Source organism: Stylophora pistillata, chromosome 5, assembly GCF_964205215.1.
Source record: "Stylophora pistillata chromosome 5, jaStyPist1.2, whole genome shotgun sequence".
In the NCBI taxonomy this organism is placed as follows: domain Eukaryota; kingdom Metazoa; phylum Cnidaria; class Anthozoa; order Scleractinia; family Pocilloporidae; genus Stylophora; species Stylophora pistillata.
This window is the reverse complement of record NC_142523.1, coordinates 6,678,006-6,696,134: the sequence shown is the minus strand read 5'-3', so window position 1 is coordinate 6,696,134 and position 18,129 is coordinate 6,678,006. Positions and strand designations below refer to the sequence as shown.

The following is an 18,129-nucleotide window of genomic DNA, read 5'->3' as shown; positions in this document are numbered from 1 at the left end:
TCAAGGCCCCTTACCGTCGCTCGTGCCGAGGCGCGAACAATAGAGGTTTTGGTACAATGAATATATGAAGTTCATATATTTTGAACTGCGGTATTAAATACGTATGATGCACGATCCTTCGCAGTAGATAGCGGTATTTATGCAATAGCGAAAATCGCACCTGAAAAAAATCAGACCCGTATTGCATAAATAGCGCTATCTACTGCGAAGGATCGTGCATAATGCGTATTTAATACCGCAGTTCAAAATATATGAACTTCATATATTCATTGTATCAGATTCATCATCACGGGTTTATTACGAATCAACTTAACGGCCTGCTCCCGGTTGGCTTGTTAGCTCAGTTGGTAGAGAGCTGCACTAGTATCGCAGAGGTCAGTGGTTCGAATCCCGTACAGGCCTGATTTTCGCTATTGCATAAATAGCGCTATCTACTGCGAAGGATCGTGCATCATACGTACTAGAGGTTTTGCACAGCAGCCATGTTGGATGGCAGGAACAATGAAAATATTTTGCATAAGAAAAATTTTTTTTCCCATGGGAAAAATAATCAATTGTTCTTGCCATCCGACATGGCTGCTGTGCAAAACCTCTATAGAGAACCTCAGCAGAGACGTTTTTGAGACGCTGACGGCAACCACAATAAGAATAAAGCTAATTCTGGTGCGCTTTGACGCTAATGTATCGATCATAAGGTCGTCACTTCAGCATTTTAAACCATACTGTGTTTACCAAAGAGGTGTACTGAGCGACGGGACCAACAGGGATGAGAAGTTTTAACTTCTAGCTGCCACCCGCGTCTCAAAAAGGCTTGGCACGGCCAAGCTACGTTCGGTTACAGTTACTCGGTAAGGTCTGGGTATGAAATTAGCTCGCGGGCTAAAAGAACCTCTACAGAAACTCGAATATCGTTACGTCACAGATATTTATTTATGACTTCCGAGAGATTACAAGCTGTCTATATTCTCTTATGACATCACAAAAACAAACCATTATACATAGGAGGTGTAGTTCAAATGTTTAAAATCGTTTTGGGGCGTCAAAACAAATCTCACATTCAGTTCTCCAATACAGATTATTTTCAAAATGATAGGAAACTGACGAAAACGCTTTTTACTTTAATTCAAGAAATGTAGCCTATTACTGCATTGCACGGTAAGTTTGACTTAACTCATTGACATCCATTTGTCAAATCTTGAGGTAGATTGTGTCTTGGTTTTTCTTCGTCAAAAATAGGAGACTCTTTTTCTCCCTTCAATGTTAACTTCATTTTATGAAAATCTCTTGGTACCTTAAAAATAATTTTTTTTTTTACTTTATTTTACTTTAAACTCTCTCGTTTCGCCGCTTTTTGTTGCAAAATCGCGACTGACTTCAGAAAAATTTCAAAACAGACGGAGACCCTTCGAAGTTTATCTTTAATTAACCACCTACAAAGCTCGAAGACGTGGAAGATCGAAAGCAAAGCAAGTAACATTGTGAGCTGATTCCGGTGAAGTGATGAGTACAGTACATGCGGGTATTTTTAATAGCCAAATCATCAGTCAGAGAACACCTGGGATCGAGAATTTTTTTAGTTCAGAAGTATTGGCCTGTTTTTACTAGCAATTTTCGAACGAGGAGATAGTTATCAGTAAAAACATTTGCACGGTTAAGATGCCAACAAATTGAGGCTGGAATTGAAATAAAACATTTACACTGTTAAGATGCCAACAATTTGAGACTAGAATTGAAATTAAAGGGTCAAAAAAACAAAACAAAAATAAAAAACAATTGAGGCAAGCACTATCGCATAATGTTTTGCAAGCTTGGCTATCACGAAAAGCTGGGAATTTCTTTTTCTATTTCAATCATGTTTCCTAGGTGAACGTTTTCATGCTTCTGATTTCCATGACGAAGATATTCAGGCAATGCAGCGGTCAATCTGATTAAAATGAAATCGAAATTTTGTGGCTTACAGCAATGAATACTGAAGGTCATCTTAAGTTATTCTTGAACAAATCATATCAGTCTAGCCTAATTGAACAGTCATTTTGCACATAGACAGAGCTCAAAATTTACATAAAGGTGCATATTTGATCGCTGAGAAACTGAAATAAAGTGCGTGTTTGAGTTTGGAGGTAGGAGCCATTTTAAGGGGGAACCAACTCACACGTAAGACAAAAGTTCAGTGAGTTAAGTTACTTCTCTTGTTGCCGAAAAAAGAAGGAAAAAGAAACAGAAAAAGAGGTTCTGCAGTTTGATTGTTTTAAACCGAACTAAGTTCTGAGGACTTAATCACGCCGAAAATATAAGGATTTTATGTGTAGATCTACACGATTTTTAAGACATTTGAGCATAACGAACTCTTTAGAAAGGTTTGCGGGATGAAAAGTACTGTGATTTATTTTTTTAGAGTTAAAAATAATCTTTTTCAGAAAAGTTTAACTTTCTGCCAGGTAACGAAGTACTTTATATCCAAGGCTTTGAGATATGAATGAAAAATAAGTTTTTTACGTAAATTAGTAATTTCAAGGTGAAATTTAAGGATCGTGATGTTCAATACGCTTGGAGTGAATTGTAAATGTCAACGATTCAAAACCCCGTGAGCTTTGCGTTTCATTTTGGAAATAAATTTCACAGTTTGCGTTTTCCTTTTTGCATAAGAGCCTTCCTCTAGATTTCAAAAAGAAATGTTAGTTTGATTTGAGCATTTGCTGTAACTTTATTATTAATTACTTATATTCTTATCAGGGCCGCAGCCGAAGTCTCAGAAAACATCTTCGGAACTCTTTAGAAAATATTGAATTTTGACGGGGACACCCAGTATCGTTGAATTTCGTACACCTAGCTGGGCGAAAAAATGTGGCGTTTTAAGTCATGAAAAGTTATGCTTGTACTGTTTTAAAATCTAATAAAAAATCGATCCTAAATAGAGCGAAATGGCTTCGAGCTCTTAAATTTTTTACCATCTGTTTCCTCAGACTCTCAAATTGGCGCTGCATAAAAACTTTCGCAAATGCTACATGTTTCGGTGGAGTTTCCTTTCGGTCCCACAAGCAAGCGGATTTACTGGGTAGCACCACTCGACCTAGAGGATAGCGAGGCAAGATTACTCAGTTTGGTATGTATCTATTTGTTTTTGAAGCCGAGATACCGCGTATTTCCTCTAATAAGTGCCCCTCTCGAATAGGCGTCCCCCCCCCCCACCCCCACACCCCCACCAATTTCTTTAAATAGTAGGGATACAGGGAAAACTTGTTTCTTTTGCCACTTGAGCTTCAACTATAGTACAATCAGTACGGGAGAGTAATAAGTGAACAAGGCGAAAAAAAAATCTCATTCGAACGCAGCCATGTAAACTTTAAATCCGGATTAAAAAAAAAAGATAAACACAAAACATAGTCATTTAGACTATTTTCAGAAAGAAAACCTTTTTAACAATGTCGAAGGAAAAGAAACAATAAATCGCGAGAATTTACATTCAACCCTCTGCTGAATTGGCGACAAGATTTCTAAAAGAAACGCTCTGCTCCCCACGACAAAAATCATTCCAAACTTCACTCATAGTTAGTAGTTCTATTAACTATGCTTCACTGTAAACCACAAATGTACAAATGTCAGATTTCGCGAATGCCACAAAGAACTACAAAACGCTGATAGAAACCGCTTCAAATCTATCAACATCCATTATTCCCGAGCTTTAGATAAACATAGTTGATAACAATTAGTAGTTATTTATATGCAAACCCGTCAAGACTGAAGTTAAGAGCGTTCGAGATTCTTCGACATTGAAATTTACGACCAGTTTCAATTGCCGAATTCTTCAAAGTTATACCGAATTGATGAAATACCTTCGCTATTTAGGCTAATACTTTTAAAACGACGTAAATTAATAATGATTTTCAAGAACAAACAATTACTGTCTTTTTTCTCTGGTCTTCTGATAATCACAAAAGGCGACTTCAAGGTCCCCAGCTGGGCGGAGTACTCAACACCGCTCAGTCGAAGTTGCTATGGAAACGTTTCCAAAATGGCGTTCAGTACTGTCTGATAAACAAACGGAGGCCTGATTCCTCTCAAAGATGGATATGTTAGATTACTGCAAGACCTTTAATATGGTAAAAAGTAGTTATGCCAACCAAGAATCTACCGATTTAACTTCTCAGGAAGCTCGGCAACCGGGTGGTTCGCAGAAGAATCACGAGAATAATGATGGCGATATTTTGGTGGAGACTGTCGAGAGTTTGTCAACAAAACCTGGGGATTTATCCATTTATGGGCCAGCTACACAGATCGACAAGGACATAGGCAATTCTGGGGAGAAGAAGCTGAGCCCTTTGAATGAGGTAGCGAGGAAAAAAGGAATGATCTCCACGCTAAATACGAAGACTCAGCAAAGACTGAATTTTGAATGTGAACTGACTTTTGCCCCAAAACTCAATGCACTGAGTCTAAAACTGGCGAAAGAACGCGGCGTAAAGGTCCGTTCTAGCTCTGACAGAAAGACTTATTACGCGGCAGATGAGTTTACTTTTAAACCCAAAGTGAGTTCGAACAGTGTTAAAATCGTACAGCAGCTGAAAACGACATTTATGGACCGGCAGCAAATGCACGTGGAGAAGCAGAAGCGCTATGTGAGTACACATTTGACTTTTAGCATTCTACTGTTTAGTTTTGTCTGGAGCTGATGATTGACGAGCTCAAGTCACCTGGAAGTATACCAAATGAACATGAAATGTCTGCAAAGAGCCCATATGGGGCAATATCAATCAACTCGTGCAATTTGAAGTGCTAAATCTTAAGGACTCTTAATAAGTTACTCTTTATATGCCCGAGACCGTGATTGCATTGGAGTATTGGTCGGGATGTTGATAGCCTAAAAGTCGCGTTTAGTGGTTTAACCAAACAGGAAATATTTGGTATGTTGAGTGTAAATCTCGTAAAGCAACCTTGGAATCATCCACAATCAAATCTTACAAATTGTCCTCGTCTTTGGAAACGCCTAATTAATGATAAAAAAAACGTAAGAAAAAATATGCATGTAATTACCAATATATAAATCTCGACTAAATGCATTTTCAGTACGTTATGTGATTTAGTCTTTTTTTTAATGTATTTTGGATTTTCTATCAAAATTTACTCCTTACTCTCCCACAGTACCTATACAACATTTAAACAATTATAATATTACACAAATATAGATTTCTTGTGATAATTATAACTGTCCTCGTGATTTTGAGCACGATATACTATTATATTATCTAAGTAAAAATGATCCCACTAGTCATTTTGGTGAGAATTTTTTAGATATATCATATATATATAACAGATATATTTCTTTGTCTGTGATTTCACAGATTGAAGCAACAATCAACAATTCAAACCAAGCCAAAGACAAGTTCACTCCAGTTCCTGATAAAGTTTCCAGCAGGTCTCCAACAAGATTGAAAAAGATTTCAAAAATCAAAGAAGCCAGGTCTGCAGAGGTTAGTTCAGGCATTATTTCTTTATTTCCTGGTCAGATTAGTTGCTGCCCAGGCTGGTATTTATATTCACTCCCAGGATCTCATATGAAATTCTGGTTACTGTCTGCTGTGCAATTCTTATGATTTTACTTTGGAGAACTGGTATTAAATCAGCTAACAATAATCCCAAACTGATATTCCCTCTACTCTAATTGCTTGTCTGCTTGATTTTGTAATGATACTGTGGGGAGAAATTCTGTCTTGGTCATTCATGGAAGTTAAAGGGTCAAGACTTAAGTACCATCCCTTTCCACACCAGCATGGTCTACGTACCCAAATAGAAGAAAAAATTCAGTGATACACATCTCCCCACTATTGTTCGAGCAGCACTTACATTAGGCTCATTTTCTGCTGCTCTCTCTCGAGTCTGGTCCCTTCAGGAAGGAGCATGGGCTCCAGTTCCCAAACAGTGAAAAAAAAAAAAAAAAAAATCAGTGATACACATCTCCCCACCACTGTTCTAAGCAGCACTTACATTAGGCTTGATTTCTGCTGCTCTCTTGAGTCTGGTCTCTTTAGGAAGGAGTGCAGGCTCCGCTTTCTGAACAGCGGCTGTTAACTGAGCCCGCACTCACATTTTTTTCTGCAAATTTCATTTCAATCACACCACTCCCTCAGGTTGAGAGAGATGACTGTCTACTGATCAGCTGGTTGAATTAATTGATTCAGAAACATTTTGTCAAAATTCTGCAGGAAGATGATCAGAAGTTGTCAGATGAGAGTTCAATGACATCTCCAGAAGTGCTAGTATCAACGTTGGCACCTGATTTTCTAACAACTCACACCATAAGCACATCCATTGGAACTGATAGAAGAGGTTCACAGGAAAAATCTGACGAGCAATCTGACTTGAATTCTTTGTCTTCGAATGATTTCACAAGAAAAACAAAGTCAACTGGAAAAATTTCAGAGAATGCTGTCAATAGAGCTAATGCTGCATATCAAAAATTCCAAGAAACAAGTCCTTACAATCAGTCCCTTGAAAATTTATCCTTGAAAAGGGGAAAGCGAGTTTTAAAGGCTGCACGCAAAAGGACGATTACCCATCCCCCAGCAAAACTGGTCACCACTGAAAGTAACAACAATAGCCCTGGATGGGATGAGAGTACAAAAGTCAAGATTACTGGAAAACAGAAAACTTCTCACTCCAGGAGTCACTCTCAACCTAACTCACAGCCAGGAAAAAAGAGTTATGATGATCCTATGTTTGACAAAGTTAGAAATGCAAGAAAAGTAGCAGAAAATGCCATCAAGGTAAGAATCATTTAATTCTGTAGAACATTCTTGGGTTTTGACACTTGTCAATTAAATCTTATCACACACATGTATGATTTGTACCATGACTTTGAATTTGTAATTTATAATGGATTGTGTTGTGCCTTTCAACAAATGTTGTAAAGGAGTTGGGATGCATGTAAATTTTTTTAATATATCCTTGAAGATGACTAATCAGGGAATGGGTCATTGTTAAAAGCTCTATTTGAACCCCCCCCCCTCCCTCCCATCCCTTAATTCTCTTACAATATCGCCCCTGAATCATGCACACACTTGGGTGTTAACATGAAGGAAATGATCACAAACTAAAGAAGCTCCTGATGGTTAAACAAATTCTCCTTCTCAGTACCTTAAGAAATGTATAGAGAACAGTATATGGAGAATTAATGCCCATTGATGTTAGAGTGTAAAGATTTCATAATTTTATAAGTAGTTTCTCTCTAATTGACATCTTTGGACACATTTGGCCTTTTAAATTTCATTTGTGAAACTGATATTGCTCTCAGTTGACTGGAAAAAATTCCCTTTTACTACCCTTTAATTTACACCCTACCATCAGTATTTACATTCTCATATATCCTTCTCTATACACTTCTTTTGGTACTGGCGAGGAGAATTTGTTTTCCAATCAAAGTTCTCTGGGTTGGCAAAGGTGAAGTCTGTTTACAACCCAGTGGCTCATCAGGCTGACGCCTAACTCCGGTTTCTGTAGCATGAAGCAACTAGGAGTATTTCTACTCCCCCCTGGATAGGATGCTAGTCCATCGCAGGGTTACCCCCCCCCCCCAGCATTAAATTTGCCAGTAACCATTTAAACACCTGGGTGAAGAGAAGCACTGTGAGAGTAAAGTGTCTTGCCTAAGTACACAACACAATGGGGTGTTACGAAAACAAAGACCCTCAAAAACGAAGACCTTAGACCTGACACCCAGTCTTCGTTTTCTTAGTACGAAAACAAAGACCCTGTAAACAGGAAACTGTAGAAATTACAAGTTAAACGCACATTAAACAGTAACAACATTTAGTAATATAGTACATTACACTTCACGCGTTCCTTCCCATTATTATACTGCCCGTATTATTGTGCTGCCTGTATTATTATACGGCCCGTCTTGTCAGTGTTCTGTTTCGCTATGCGAGCCAATTTGGTGTTGATATTCTCGAGGGTTTCCTCGGGAAACTTACCTCACATATTATTCTTCTGGAACAGTATAGGCAGAATTCCAACGCCAGCCGCATTTGATTTATAGTTAGCATTCCGTGACAGAATAACAAAGAATGCGTTCTGTACAGGAAAAATGATTCTTGGGTTCTGTCAATAAATAATAAATTCCTACTGTATTTCATAGCTAACATAGATTCAGACGGTCGTTCAGCTTTCTCTGTTGGAAAATTCTCGTTAAAAAGTAAGCAATTCTTTTGGCTAATGCAGGGTCTTCGTTTTCGTACTACGAAAACAAAGACCCTGAGAATGCGTTCTCTGTTATTTTGTCACGCAATGCTAACTATAAATCAAAGGCGGCTTGCATTCGAATTCTGCCTGCTGTTCCAGAATAATATGTGTTGTAAGTTTACCCGGGGAAACCCTCGAGAATATTAACACCAAATTGGCTCGCATAGCGAAACAGAGCAGACAAGACGGGCTGTATAATAATTATGGGAAGAAACGCGTGAAGTGTAATGTATTATATTACTAAGGGTTGTTGCTGTTTAATGTGTGTTTAAGTTGTAATTTCTATGGTATTCTGTTTACTGGGTCTTAGGTCTTCATTTTCGAGGATCTTCGTTTCGTAACACCCCAACACAATGTCCCCGGCCGGGGCTCTAACCCAGACGACTCGATCCAGAGTCGAGCGCACCAACCATGAGGCCACTGCGCACCTCCACCTGGGTTGGCAATCATTTCTTATATTCTCATATTGAGAGTTATTCTCATGATCCTAATGAATAACTCAGCTGGATATATTACTGTAAGGAGAAATTGGATGCTGGTCTGAAAAGGGTTGAGTTTATGTCCTAAACATTCAAGGTAGGGAAAGACCACAAACAGTGATTTAAGATGTGCACCTGTTATAGGTGTAAATCACATGTACCCTTCATTTTTCTTGGGGGTGGAAAGTGATTAAGACTGAGCTCAGGTAAAGAAGGGCACAGCTAAGGAGTTAAGTAAACGTTCTATTTTTGTAGGTTTATGATCTATTTTGCTGTAAGGGCATCTAGTTTTTAAATTGATATTTTTTTGTGGTGGAAGGGATTCATCTTTAGGTGTGGTGGATTACTTTATATGTACAGTTGAACCTCGATTATCCGGACTCGTCAGGACCTTAGTAAATAGTCCGGATAATCGAGAGTCCAGACAATCGAGAGTCCGGATAATCGAAAATATGAATATTAATGAGATAGAGATGTAAACAAAAGGTATACAGCAAAGAAAACATCATTTTAATTGTGAAATCTACACAGCCTGTATGTATTTACAAATATAACTTTCAGTTCAGGTATTTACAAAGGTCAAAAATGTTCAAGCATGTTTGTTTGCTTCAAAGACTTGTAGCTTGAATTGATCGCTTTGAGTTTTCAAGATCACAACTAATTAATATTCATGAAAAAATTAGGGGCAGAGAAAAACGTCTGGATAATCGAATAGTCCAGATAATCGAGGTCCAGATAATTGAGGTTCGACTGTACTAACTAAAGATTCTCATCACCAATAGTGTCCAATATTAATTTTCCATCTGTTACTTACAGAAGAAGAAAGTATTTATTTGCCATGGACCCTACCCAATTGTGCGAGCTGTGCTGCGAAAGCGAGGATACGTAGAGAAACATTACAAAGGAAGTCTTTTACCTACAAAAAACAAGAAAAATGAAAGTGACGGTAGTGATGATGATAATTCTTGTGACAGTGGGGATGAATCTGACAATGAAATGTCACCCAGGAAAGATGCAAAGGCCTCCAGTAATCTTCTAGCTAAATCACATAGGGCATCTAAGACTAAAACAAGGGCTGTCGTCAATGTTAGTAAGAATAGCAACGATGATGACGGTGATGATGGTAGCTGTTGTGATGACAGTGACACTGACAGCACTGATAATGAAGATTGGAATGCAGGGTATGAGGGAAATGGTCCAGACTGTGAGTTCAGTCTTATGGTGGGTAAATGTAAAGTACTTTCATATATAAAATAATTCTAAATATATGATTGTGTTATTCGCCAGATGGGAGGTCTGTTAACGGGTTGGAGCAACTGTGCCTAAGGGCTTTGAGTGTGGCCCAAGGCAATAGCTGTATCTAGTAAATAACATTAGGTGACAACTTATCGTGATCAATAAATTTTTAAGGATTGTTTACTGAGTAAAGAATAACTGATTTTAATTTAAAAAAGAAAGAGAGAATTTTAAATAATTAATTTATTCATCAATGGTTAATGGACAGCATAGGTGATTGGTTGCCTAGTGATTATGACAGTGGTTGTCAAGGAGACTGATAATGATGTTCTGCATTGCAAAGTGGGAGTTCAATTTGACAGTCACGAGTATGATAACAGACCAAATTGGACTAGACAAAATTCTGCTACCAATTAATAATAACCATTATTTCCAAAAAATACTTTTACATTTAGGGAAAATTTCTCCTGTAGAGACAATGTCTAGTAAGTAAAGTGAATTTCAAAAGAAAAAGAAAAAAAACTCCTCCATTTTGGTATAGTTCCCCAGTTTTTTAGGTTAAGTGGTTGTTGCTATGGTTGTTGTCATCAATTTTGTGATTGGTGGATTAAGCTGAGTAGACTAGTATGATTGGCTGCTCCAGAGAAAATGCCGACGTCTGTTCTCAACCTCAACAACATCTCATTGTAACAAACCTGTAATTCAACTTTCTGCAAAAGGTTTGGATAAGCATCATCATATCATATTGGTATCATTCAACTGTCCAACTACAGGTGTCAGATTACAGGCAATTGAGTGATTACATTATCTGGTACAACTCTACAGAATAATGAATAAAAAATTAAGCAGCTAATGCACCAATCACATTTTGAGGAAATTGTAATCATTTTGGTTATGATTAGCATGTGAATTTTCTAGCAAAAATGCATTTTCTAGCTGCATATAACTAAAAATGGCCATTTTTACTCCCACAGTCCAGAACTGTGCGAAATGCTGTGGCTTCATTTATATGGACAACCAAACGAGATGATGTAGATTTCAAGTTTTTGAGAAAGGTAAGATTGTCACAATTAACAAACTGAGAATAAGTGATAAATCATGTCTCCAGATGGTATCATAATATAGCGGAACTAACTCAAAGACTATTACTAACAATAACTGGAGATGCAAAGTGTACTTGGTTCACTAGTTTACTCTTTTAAAGGCTTGGTAGCTAGAGTCATAGTATATACCGGTACTGTAATCATACTCTATATTTTCAGGCTTGTCTCCATGACAAAATTTTGTAAAAGTTTTTTGTTAATTTCTTTGTTAATTTATTGTTGTTGTTGTTTTGTTTTCAGGACCAACTTGTGAATCATTACAGCAAAGCTAGCTCATTCACTACAAAGGTCAGTATCATCAATTTTTTTGTTACAGCAGAGTGGTGGTTGCATGATTTGGTGTCATCTTTTTTGTGACTGTGGGAAATGTTTTCATATCAAATGGTTTATTAAAGTATACCTGAGTTTAAGTGTAGGCTGAAGGGTAATGACTATAATGTGTGGAATTGGGCAACTACAACACAATTCACCCCTTGCCTCATCTGCATAAAATTAATGGGAAGGGGTAAACCCACATCTAGAAGGACCACATAGCTGCAGTGATTCAATCTTAATTAATGTTTCATGCCATACAGAACTCAGGAAGAGCTTTGGCAGTGTGGAATATATACCTATTGGTAACTTCTGTGCAAGACTTTGTGAATGCAAGACTATTAACTTATGTAAAAATGTGATTTGTCCTGTTCACAGTTTGGTCTCACAACAAACCTGAGGAATTTGAAGTGGTATGAAGAGGCAGATCACTATACTTTCTTCCCTCGTTCACACTTGCTTGGTTCAGATGATGAAAAGATGGACTTCATAGGTATATTAACAGAGGTGTTAACTAAATGTTGTCTGTGTTGTGATACTTGTACACTTTTACCATTCTTTTCTTTGAACAGATCATTTCTTTAGATCTAGCACAAAAATGATAGAGTCCTCTCCTTTTAAGGCATACCGGTATTTAAAGTGAAATGTTTATAACTGCCCTTCAGAAGGGAAAATGGTTATTAGTTCTTGAGAGGTAGGGATTTATTTGACTTCCTGCTGACTTTCAGATGATTACCGTTTGACTGCTGCTGTAAGCATTGTTAAGTGGGTTGTTCAAAGGTACGAAAATGGCAACACTGATGATAAGCCTGCGTCCAATGAAGAACCTCTGCCTCCGGATCAGGGGCATGCTACTCCTAAGACCACCTCTGCAGAGCTAAGGAATTCAGCCACATCCAGGGAAACATCCAAAGCAGGATCCCAAGCTACATCTAGAGCATCTTCCCACTCAGTCTCTAATGTGGTACCTGTGAAGGCCTTGACACTTGCACTGGAGGCTTGTCGTGATTTCCTCAAGTGTAAGGAGCATTTGGACATTGATGAGCCTCTTAATAAGGTCAGTTTGCTCTATCCTTCAGTTTGTGTATTTGATAAGTTGCACCCCAGCTTCTAGAGTCTACAGAATTTTCAAATTTTACAAGCTAGCTATAACCAGTAATTCTAAATGACAATCATTTTAGGGTCCAGCCATCTCAGAGGATTCCTGGAAACTACTACTTGTCTATTATTATCAAGTCAAGAGGTAATTGCATTCATTTGAGACAATGTTACTATATTGTGATGCTAGCATAATTTAGAAGGCTTGGGTATGATTCAAGATCCACTAGTGACAGCCTATTCATAGTAGAATTGCATCATTGAATAAAATCTCGCATTCTGATTGGTTAACGAAGCGAGGAATTTAGCGTGGAATTGCAAGTCGAAAACGACTCTAATAAGTGATATTGTTTTGCATCTATAGATGTAAACATAACAATTTTTAAGTAATGCTGTTTCCTTTTTTACTCATTTTTATTCAGTTATGCGATTCAAGGAAAATCCATTACTTTACTTGTGAATTCCGCATTAAATTGCACTTGAAAACCGATATCACACTCATTGCTTCGCAATTCATGCGATATCGGTTTTCGCGTGCAATTTAAAGCGGAATTCCCTCGTCAAGTAATGAACTTTCCTATAGAATCTGTTAAGTATGCTTATGTTTATTATAAGGAACAAGAGTAGGGAACAAAACTTGTGGTCTGGCCTTGATTCTGAAATTGGGGGCAACTGCAAAACTGTTCATAAAAAAAAAATTGTAAACTGCTCAATGCGGTCTGGCCAAAGTCCCCTGCAAAGTTTTGTAAAGGGCCATGAGCTATAGGATATGGCGCGATAGAAATCCTTCATCATTTTGTAAAGGAATATAAAGGGGAATTGTGGTTTCTCAAAACAACATCCTCGTGACATGATAAAATTAGTGTGACTGTTCACCATCTTTCAATCATAAGTATACCAGTACACGTACCTCTGACTTTAGTACATAATTTGTAATTCTTTTTTATTTTATTTCAGTCCTGGTACTGTGATTGCAACTGCTTATCCGTTTCTCAAAGAGTGTCAGAACATTATGAAACAGGTGAATTTACTTATACCTACTTGAGATCATAAACAACAACAACAATAATAATAATAATAATTGTAATAGTAATAGCAATGACAAAATTTATCACACAAGGGTTATTTTGAGATTATACAATAACAATAATAATAATAATAATGATACTAATTGTAATAATAGTAATGACAAAATTTATCACACAAGGGTTATCTTGAGTTACAGACTATGTATTTGACTCAGTGTGTGCACAGCTTGAGGGGCTTGCAATGTACCATTTGAAATGTTGTAGCTAGGCAAGGGGTTTGCATTCGCTTCAATGGAAACTAATATGTAGAACGATGGATCAAGTATTACAGACTTACAGACTAGGTTGTGCAAGGACGTCATGATCAGCTGTCAGTCTGTGGAAACAATGAAATAAATCATATGGGAGTCAGCTTTTCACTCTTAACCAATGGCCAATAATATTATCAAATGATATTGGTAATTTTGACAATTAATAATTGTGTTTTAGATGAAGGAATATCTTCCTCAAATTGAAATTGATGGTACAAAGAACATTTGGATTGTCAAACCTGGTGCAAAATCAAGAGGCAGAGGTAAAGCATGTTTATTTTACTTGGGTCCCAAAATACTTAAATCACGTTTATTGGGGATAACCTCAATCCATAGGTGATCAATAAGTTGGTCAATAGTTGACCAATATTTTGCTAAGAAGCAACTGGTAGCCTGACAGTGGCTCTCTCTTAACCAACAGGTAGCTGATGTCTTGATTAGGATGTCAATTGACTGATGATCAAGACATTAGCTGATTGTTGTTCGAATTTCAGCTGACGATCTGCTGGTTATCAGCTGCCCATTGATAACCTATCAATGGGTCTATAAATAAAATTTGGATTGATAAATCAACCATTAATACATGCATATCGATTGAGGTTGCTAATGGTTCACTCGATCCAAGAATTAGTCTATAGCTAATAAATGTTTCTTTTTCCCAGTTCTGCTCTGTGAGAGTTTTCCAATGGCTCTGTATGGCTTATTTGAGCCTTTTTCCTTGTCTTGTAGGAATTATGTGTATGGATCGTCTTGACCAGATTGTCAAGCTTGTTGGAAGTAATGCTGTGGGCAAGAAAGAGGGTCACTTGGTTGTCCAGAAATATATAGGTGATATGTTGCTTTAATGCTGGGTTTATACTAAAAATATAACAGGAAAGCACCAAAAACCTACCCTAAGAAGACCCAGAGAAGTTATCAATCAAGAGTAAAACTATCTTCTCTTGCTAACACTGTGAATTTTAGCTTGAAGCACTTATAGTCTTGTAACTATGAATTTTTAGTGACCTTTTTGGTGATCTTTCTTTTTGGTGATCTTTCTTTTTGGTGATCTTTCTAAACACAAGATTGCAATCACAATATCAAAAGACATTTTTTCCAGAGTCTTAAAATAATTTTATGTGGTAACAGAAATCCCTTAATTTTTATCACTATAACAGGGTTGCCACAGTCAGGGAAAAGTCAGGGAAAAACAAAAATTTCTCAAGGTCAGGGAAAAGTCAGGGAATTTTACAAAAAGTCAGGGAAAATCTTAGTTCTCGTCAAAGTCAGTGAAAATTCAGGGAATTTTGTTTTAAGGGTTCCACAAAGGTTCTGAAGTAGTCGATCGGGTGTCGTAAATCGGATGGAAAGCTTAAAAGCGATGGAGAAATGTAAAAGTGGATTTGGCCTGTTCGATAATTAATTTAATTCAAGGTCAGTGAAAAATGTTTTGAGGTCAGGGAAAAGTCGGAATTTTTTGGGTTCTAATGAGTGGCAACCCTGTATAACCACTATTAGTGGTTTTTTTTTTTATCTTCCAAAGTTTTAAAATGTTTATGGTTCTTTGGTGGTCTGTGTTTTTATACAGAGAGGCCACTACTGATCCATGGAGTGAAATTTGACATCAGACAGTGGTTTCTTGTTACTGACTGGAATCCTTTGACTTTGTGGTTCTATAAGGTACGGGCAGAAAATTTCATTTTGAATTCCCATATACTGTTACAGTAGTACTCAGATCATGTAATTAATGGATGTGCCATCAGAGGAGTTTGACATTAATGTCATTAATTGAGTCTTTTTGTCACCCAATATTATTTTCAAGCCTTTTATGTGACCAAGATTGAATACAATTATATCAAGCAGACAAGTGATGAGAATAAAAAAAAAAATGTATTAGCGGAATTTTAGTTGATCCAATATAAAATTCTCTAGATGAGAATTGTATGGCAGACGTTGACAGTGACGAGAATTACTAGACAAGTGAGACCTTGAGAGTGAAACGTCAAGATTGTTCACAGGCTGTGGTCCTAAACAATGGTGTTTCTGTATTCTCAGGATTGCTACATACGATTCTGCAGTCAGAACTTCTCTCTCGAAGACTTTCACATGTAAGTAGATGAATCTGACCTTTAGTAGTCCAACTTGGCTCAAAAAATATGTTGATCAAAGTACTGAAATGATCATTATTTTTAAAATATTCAGAAGCATACACCTTGCCAACAATTCCATCCAGAAGCACTTTGAGAATGGAGTCCGTGACAAGCGTATACCAGATGAGAATATGTGGAGTAGTGATGACTTGAAGGCTTATCTCACGTGAGTGAAAATTAATAACAGGTTTAAGTGGCAGCTTGCATTCATCTGGACTGTTGCTAAGCACCCACTGCTGGTGAAATCTGCACGGGTGAAAAAGCAGCGATCACGGGCTGGATTTTAAGCCAACGATTGCTTGGTAAAGCACAATAAGCACTTCCAAGGTTAGAGACTTACAATCATTCAACACCCATTGAGCCACGTACCTTCCTTGAAATTTAATTGGGCAGCTTTATCTCTTTAAGCTACAACCGTGATTCATAGAGATATGAGGTACAGTATGTGAAAAGATTTGACAGCATAATAGGTGCATAGCAGTTGCTTGAGGTGCAGCTGAAAGCAATTACATTCTCTTGAGTGCTCTTCCAACTTCTCAGCTAGTACTGTTTCATATCTCAATGAACTCTGATGATGATTAGCTAACAAATGAATTTTGAACCAATCATTTATTTATAACTACCTTTTAAACCCTAAAAGTGACCAGCAGCTAATTAATCTCTCCTAACAGTTACTGTGATACTGCTGAATCACACATTAAGGTTACAAGCTTAGAAAAAAGGAAATGTTCAGCAACTAGATCTAGAAAAGCTTATGATTGTGGAACAAATTCCCCTTGTCTGTACTTTAGGAAATAGAGAGAGAACAATACAGAGAATATGTATACCAATGTTAGTGTAAATTTTGAAGATCGATTACTTTTTTAAGAAGAGGAATTCCCTGTCACTTTTCAATTGTTTCACGTATTACCTCATCAGCATATACATGCATGCAACTGAATAAGATTAATAAATTTCTCAGCTATGTTATGATTCTCATTATGTTTGATTAGAGCCCCCCACAATCTGTTTGATGTTGCATACAAAAAAGTTGTAGATGTACATACAAACATATCAATGCTGTCATTGTAGGAAACGTGGTGTTGGTGAAATGTGGGAAGAATCGATTTATCCTGGAATGAAGAAAGCTGTTATTTCTGCTGTGCAGTCCTGTCAGGAGATAGTGGAATATCGGAAGGTAAAATGATGTTTGCTTTGACACAAACTTTGTAAGCAACAACAGACCCTTATATAATGTACTTCGTTGCTCCACCACTGAACCTCAGAGGACTGTATGGTGAACCAGGCCATTACGATAAAAACATTTTTTTTTCCAAGTTCCTTGGCTGTTTTTTCTGCTTTTAAACCATTCTGCTAATGTGATCACTTAAATTGTAACCTTGCTTGTAACAACAGAGACATTACCACCCAGGTTATCAACAAGTTAGCTGCAGTGACATTGTTAATGCTCTTCTAACAAATACTGCACTTGTTGTAAGACAACCCTCCAAGTGACTGGCTTCTAATTTCTCGTTACCATGTTACCCTTGAATTAAATGTAAAGGTCATGAGAATAAAGAAAATAATCATCAATTTGAGAAGCTTCTGATTGTCCTTATCAAAATAAATGAATTCATAATTATACATTCTCTTACCTCCTACATACAGACAATAGATTTTATTTAATTATGTAGAAGTGACATCATACCTACGGACAATAGTTTTATGCACTCTTGTCCTTCCAAGTGCCGCTCAGGAATATGCTTAATGAAACAATTATTGGATTTGGTTTTCACCTGATAGTGATAATTGTCAAGGCCTCAGTTTGTGTTATTTGCCTCAGCCTTCAGCTTCGATCAGCAGATAACACAAAACTTTGGCCTTGATAATTATCATTATCATGCTCAACCTCATCCAATAATTTTTAAATGTAAAGATTTCAGTGTGTAAAATATGAGTCTCAATGTCAGGGTGTGCTGGGTCAACCAGTACTTCTTGCTCGACCAGTTTCTTAAACGAAGGTTTGTGATTTTCGTTTTGTTAGAATTCATTTGAGTTATATGGTGCTGACTTCATTATTGGTGAAGACTACAAGCCATGGTTGGTAAGTATTAGTATCTTTATGTTATTATTAATATTATTTCAAGGCTGTGCTTTAATGAAAATTTGCTGGGTGCCCAAAGGTTCCTATTTGGAAAATCTGGTGTGCCCAGGTCCAA

The 18,129-nt window shown here is 37.2% G+C and overlaps 1 protein-coding gene across 1 annotated transcript in view; it reads left to right on the top strand.

The window, feature by feature from the left end:
* Window positions 1–2,983: 2,983 nt before the first annotated feature.
* LOC111325016 (uncharacterized) overlaps window positions 2,984–18,129 on the top strand; it is an 18,948-nt gene continuing 3,802 nt past the window's right edge. Inside the window, exons 1-18 of the mRNA XM_088759532.1 lie at window positions 2,984–3,103; window positions 4,149–4,616; window positions 5,340–5,468; window positions 6,201–6,761; window positions 9,531–9,935; window positions 10,925–11,005; window positions 11,294–11,341; window positions 11,744–11,858; window positions 12,094–12,422; window positions 12,547–12,608; window positions 13,421–13,484; window positions 13,981–14,065; window positions 14,532–14,630; window positions 15,370–15,461; window positions 15,837–15,889; window positions 15,984–16,097; window positions 17,003–17,108; window positions 17,955–18,014. Of these exons, the coding sequence (XP_088615658.1) occupies window positions 2,999–3,103; window positions 4,149–4,616; window positions 5,340–5,468; window positions 6,201–6,761; window positions 9,531–9,935; window positions 10,925–11,005; window positions 11,294–11,341; window positions 11,744–11,858; window positions 12,094–12,422; window positions 12,547–12,608; window positions 13,421–13,484; window positions 13,981–14,065; window positions 14,532–14,630; window positions 15,370–15,461; window positions 15,837–15,889; window positions 15,984–16,097; window positions 17,003–17,108; window positions 17,955–18,014 (2,976 nt within the window). The 5' untranslated portion in view covers window positions 2,984–2,998. The remainder of the gene's footprint in view (window positions 3,104–4,148; window positions 4,617–5,339; window positions 5,469–6,200; window positions 6,762–9,530; window positions 9,936–10,924; window positions 11,006–11,293; window positions 11,342–11,743; window positions 11,859–12,093; window positions 12,423–12,546; window positions 12,609–13,420; window positions 13,485–13,980; window positions 14,066–14,531; window positions 14,631–15,369; window positions 15,462–15,836; window positions 15,890–15,983; window positions 16,098–17,002; window positions 17,109–17,954; window positions 18,015–18,129) is intronic.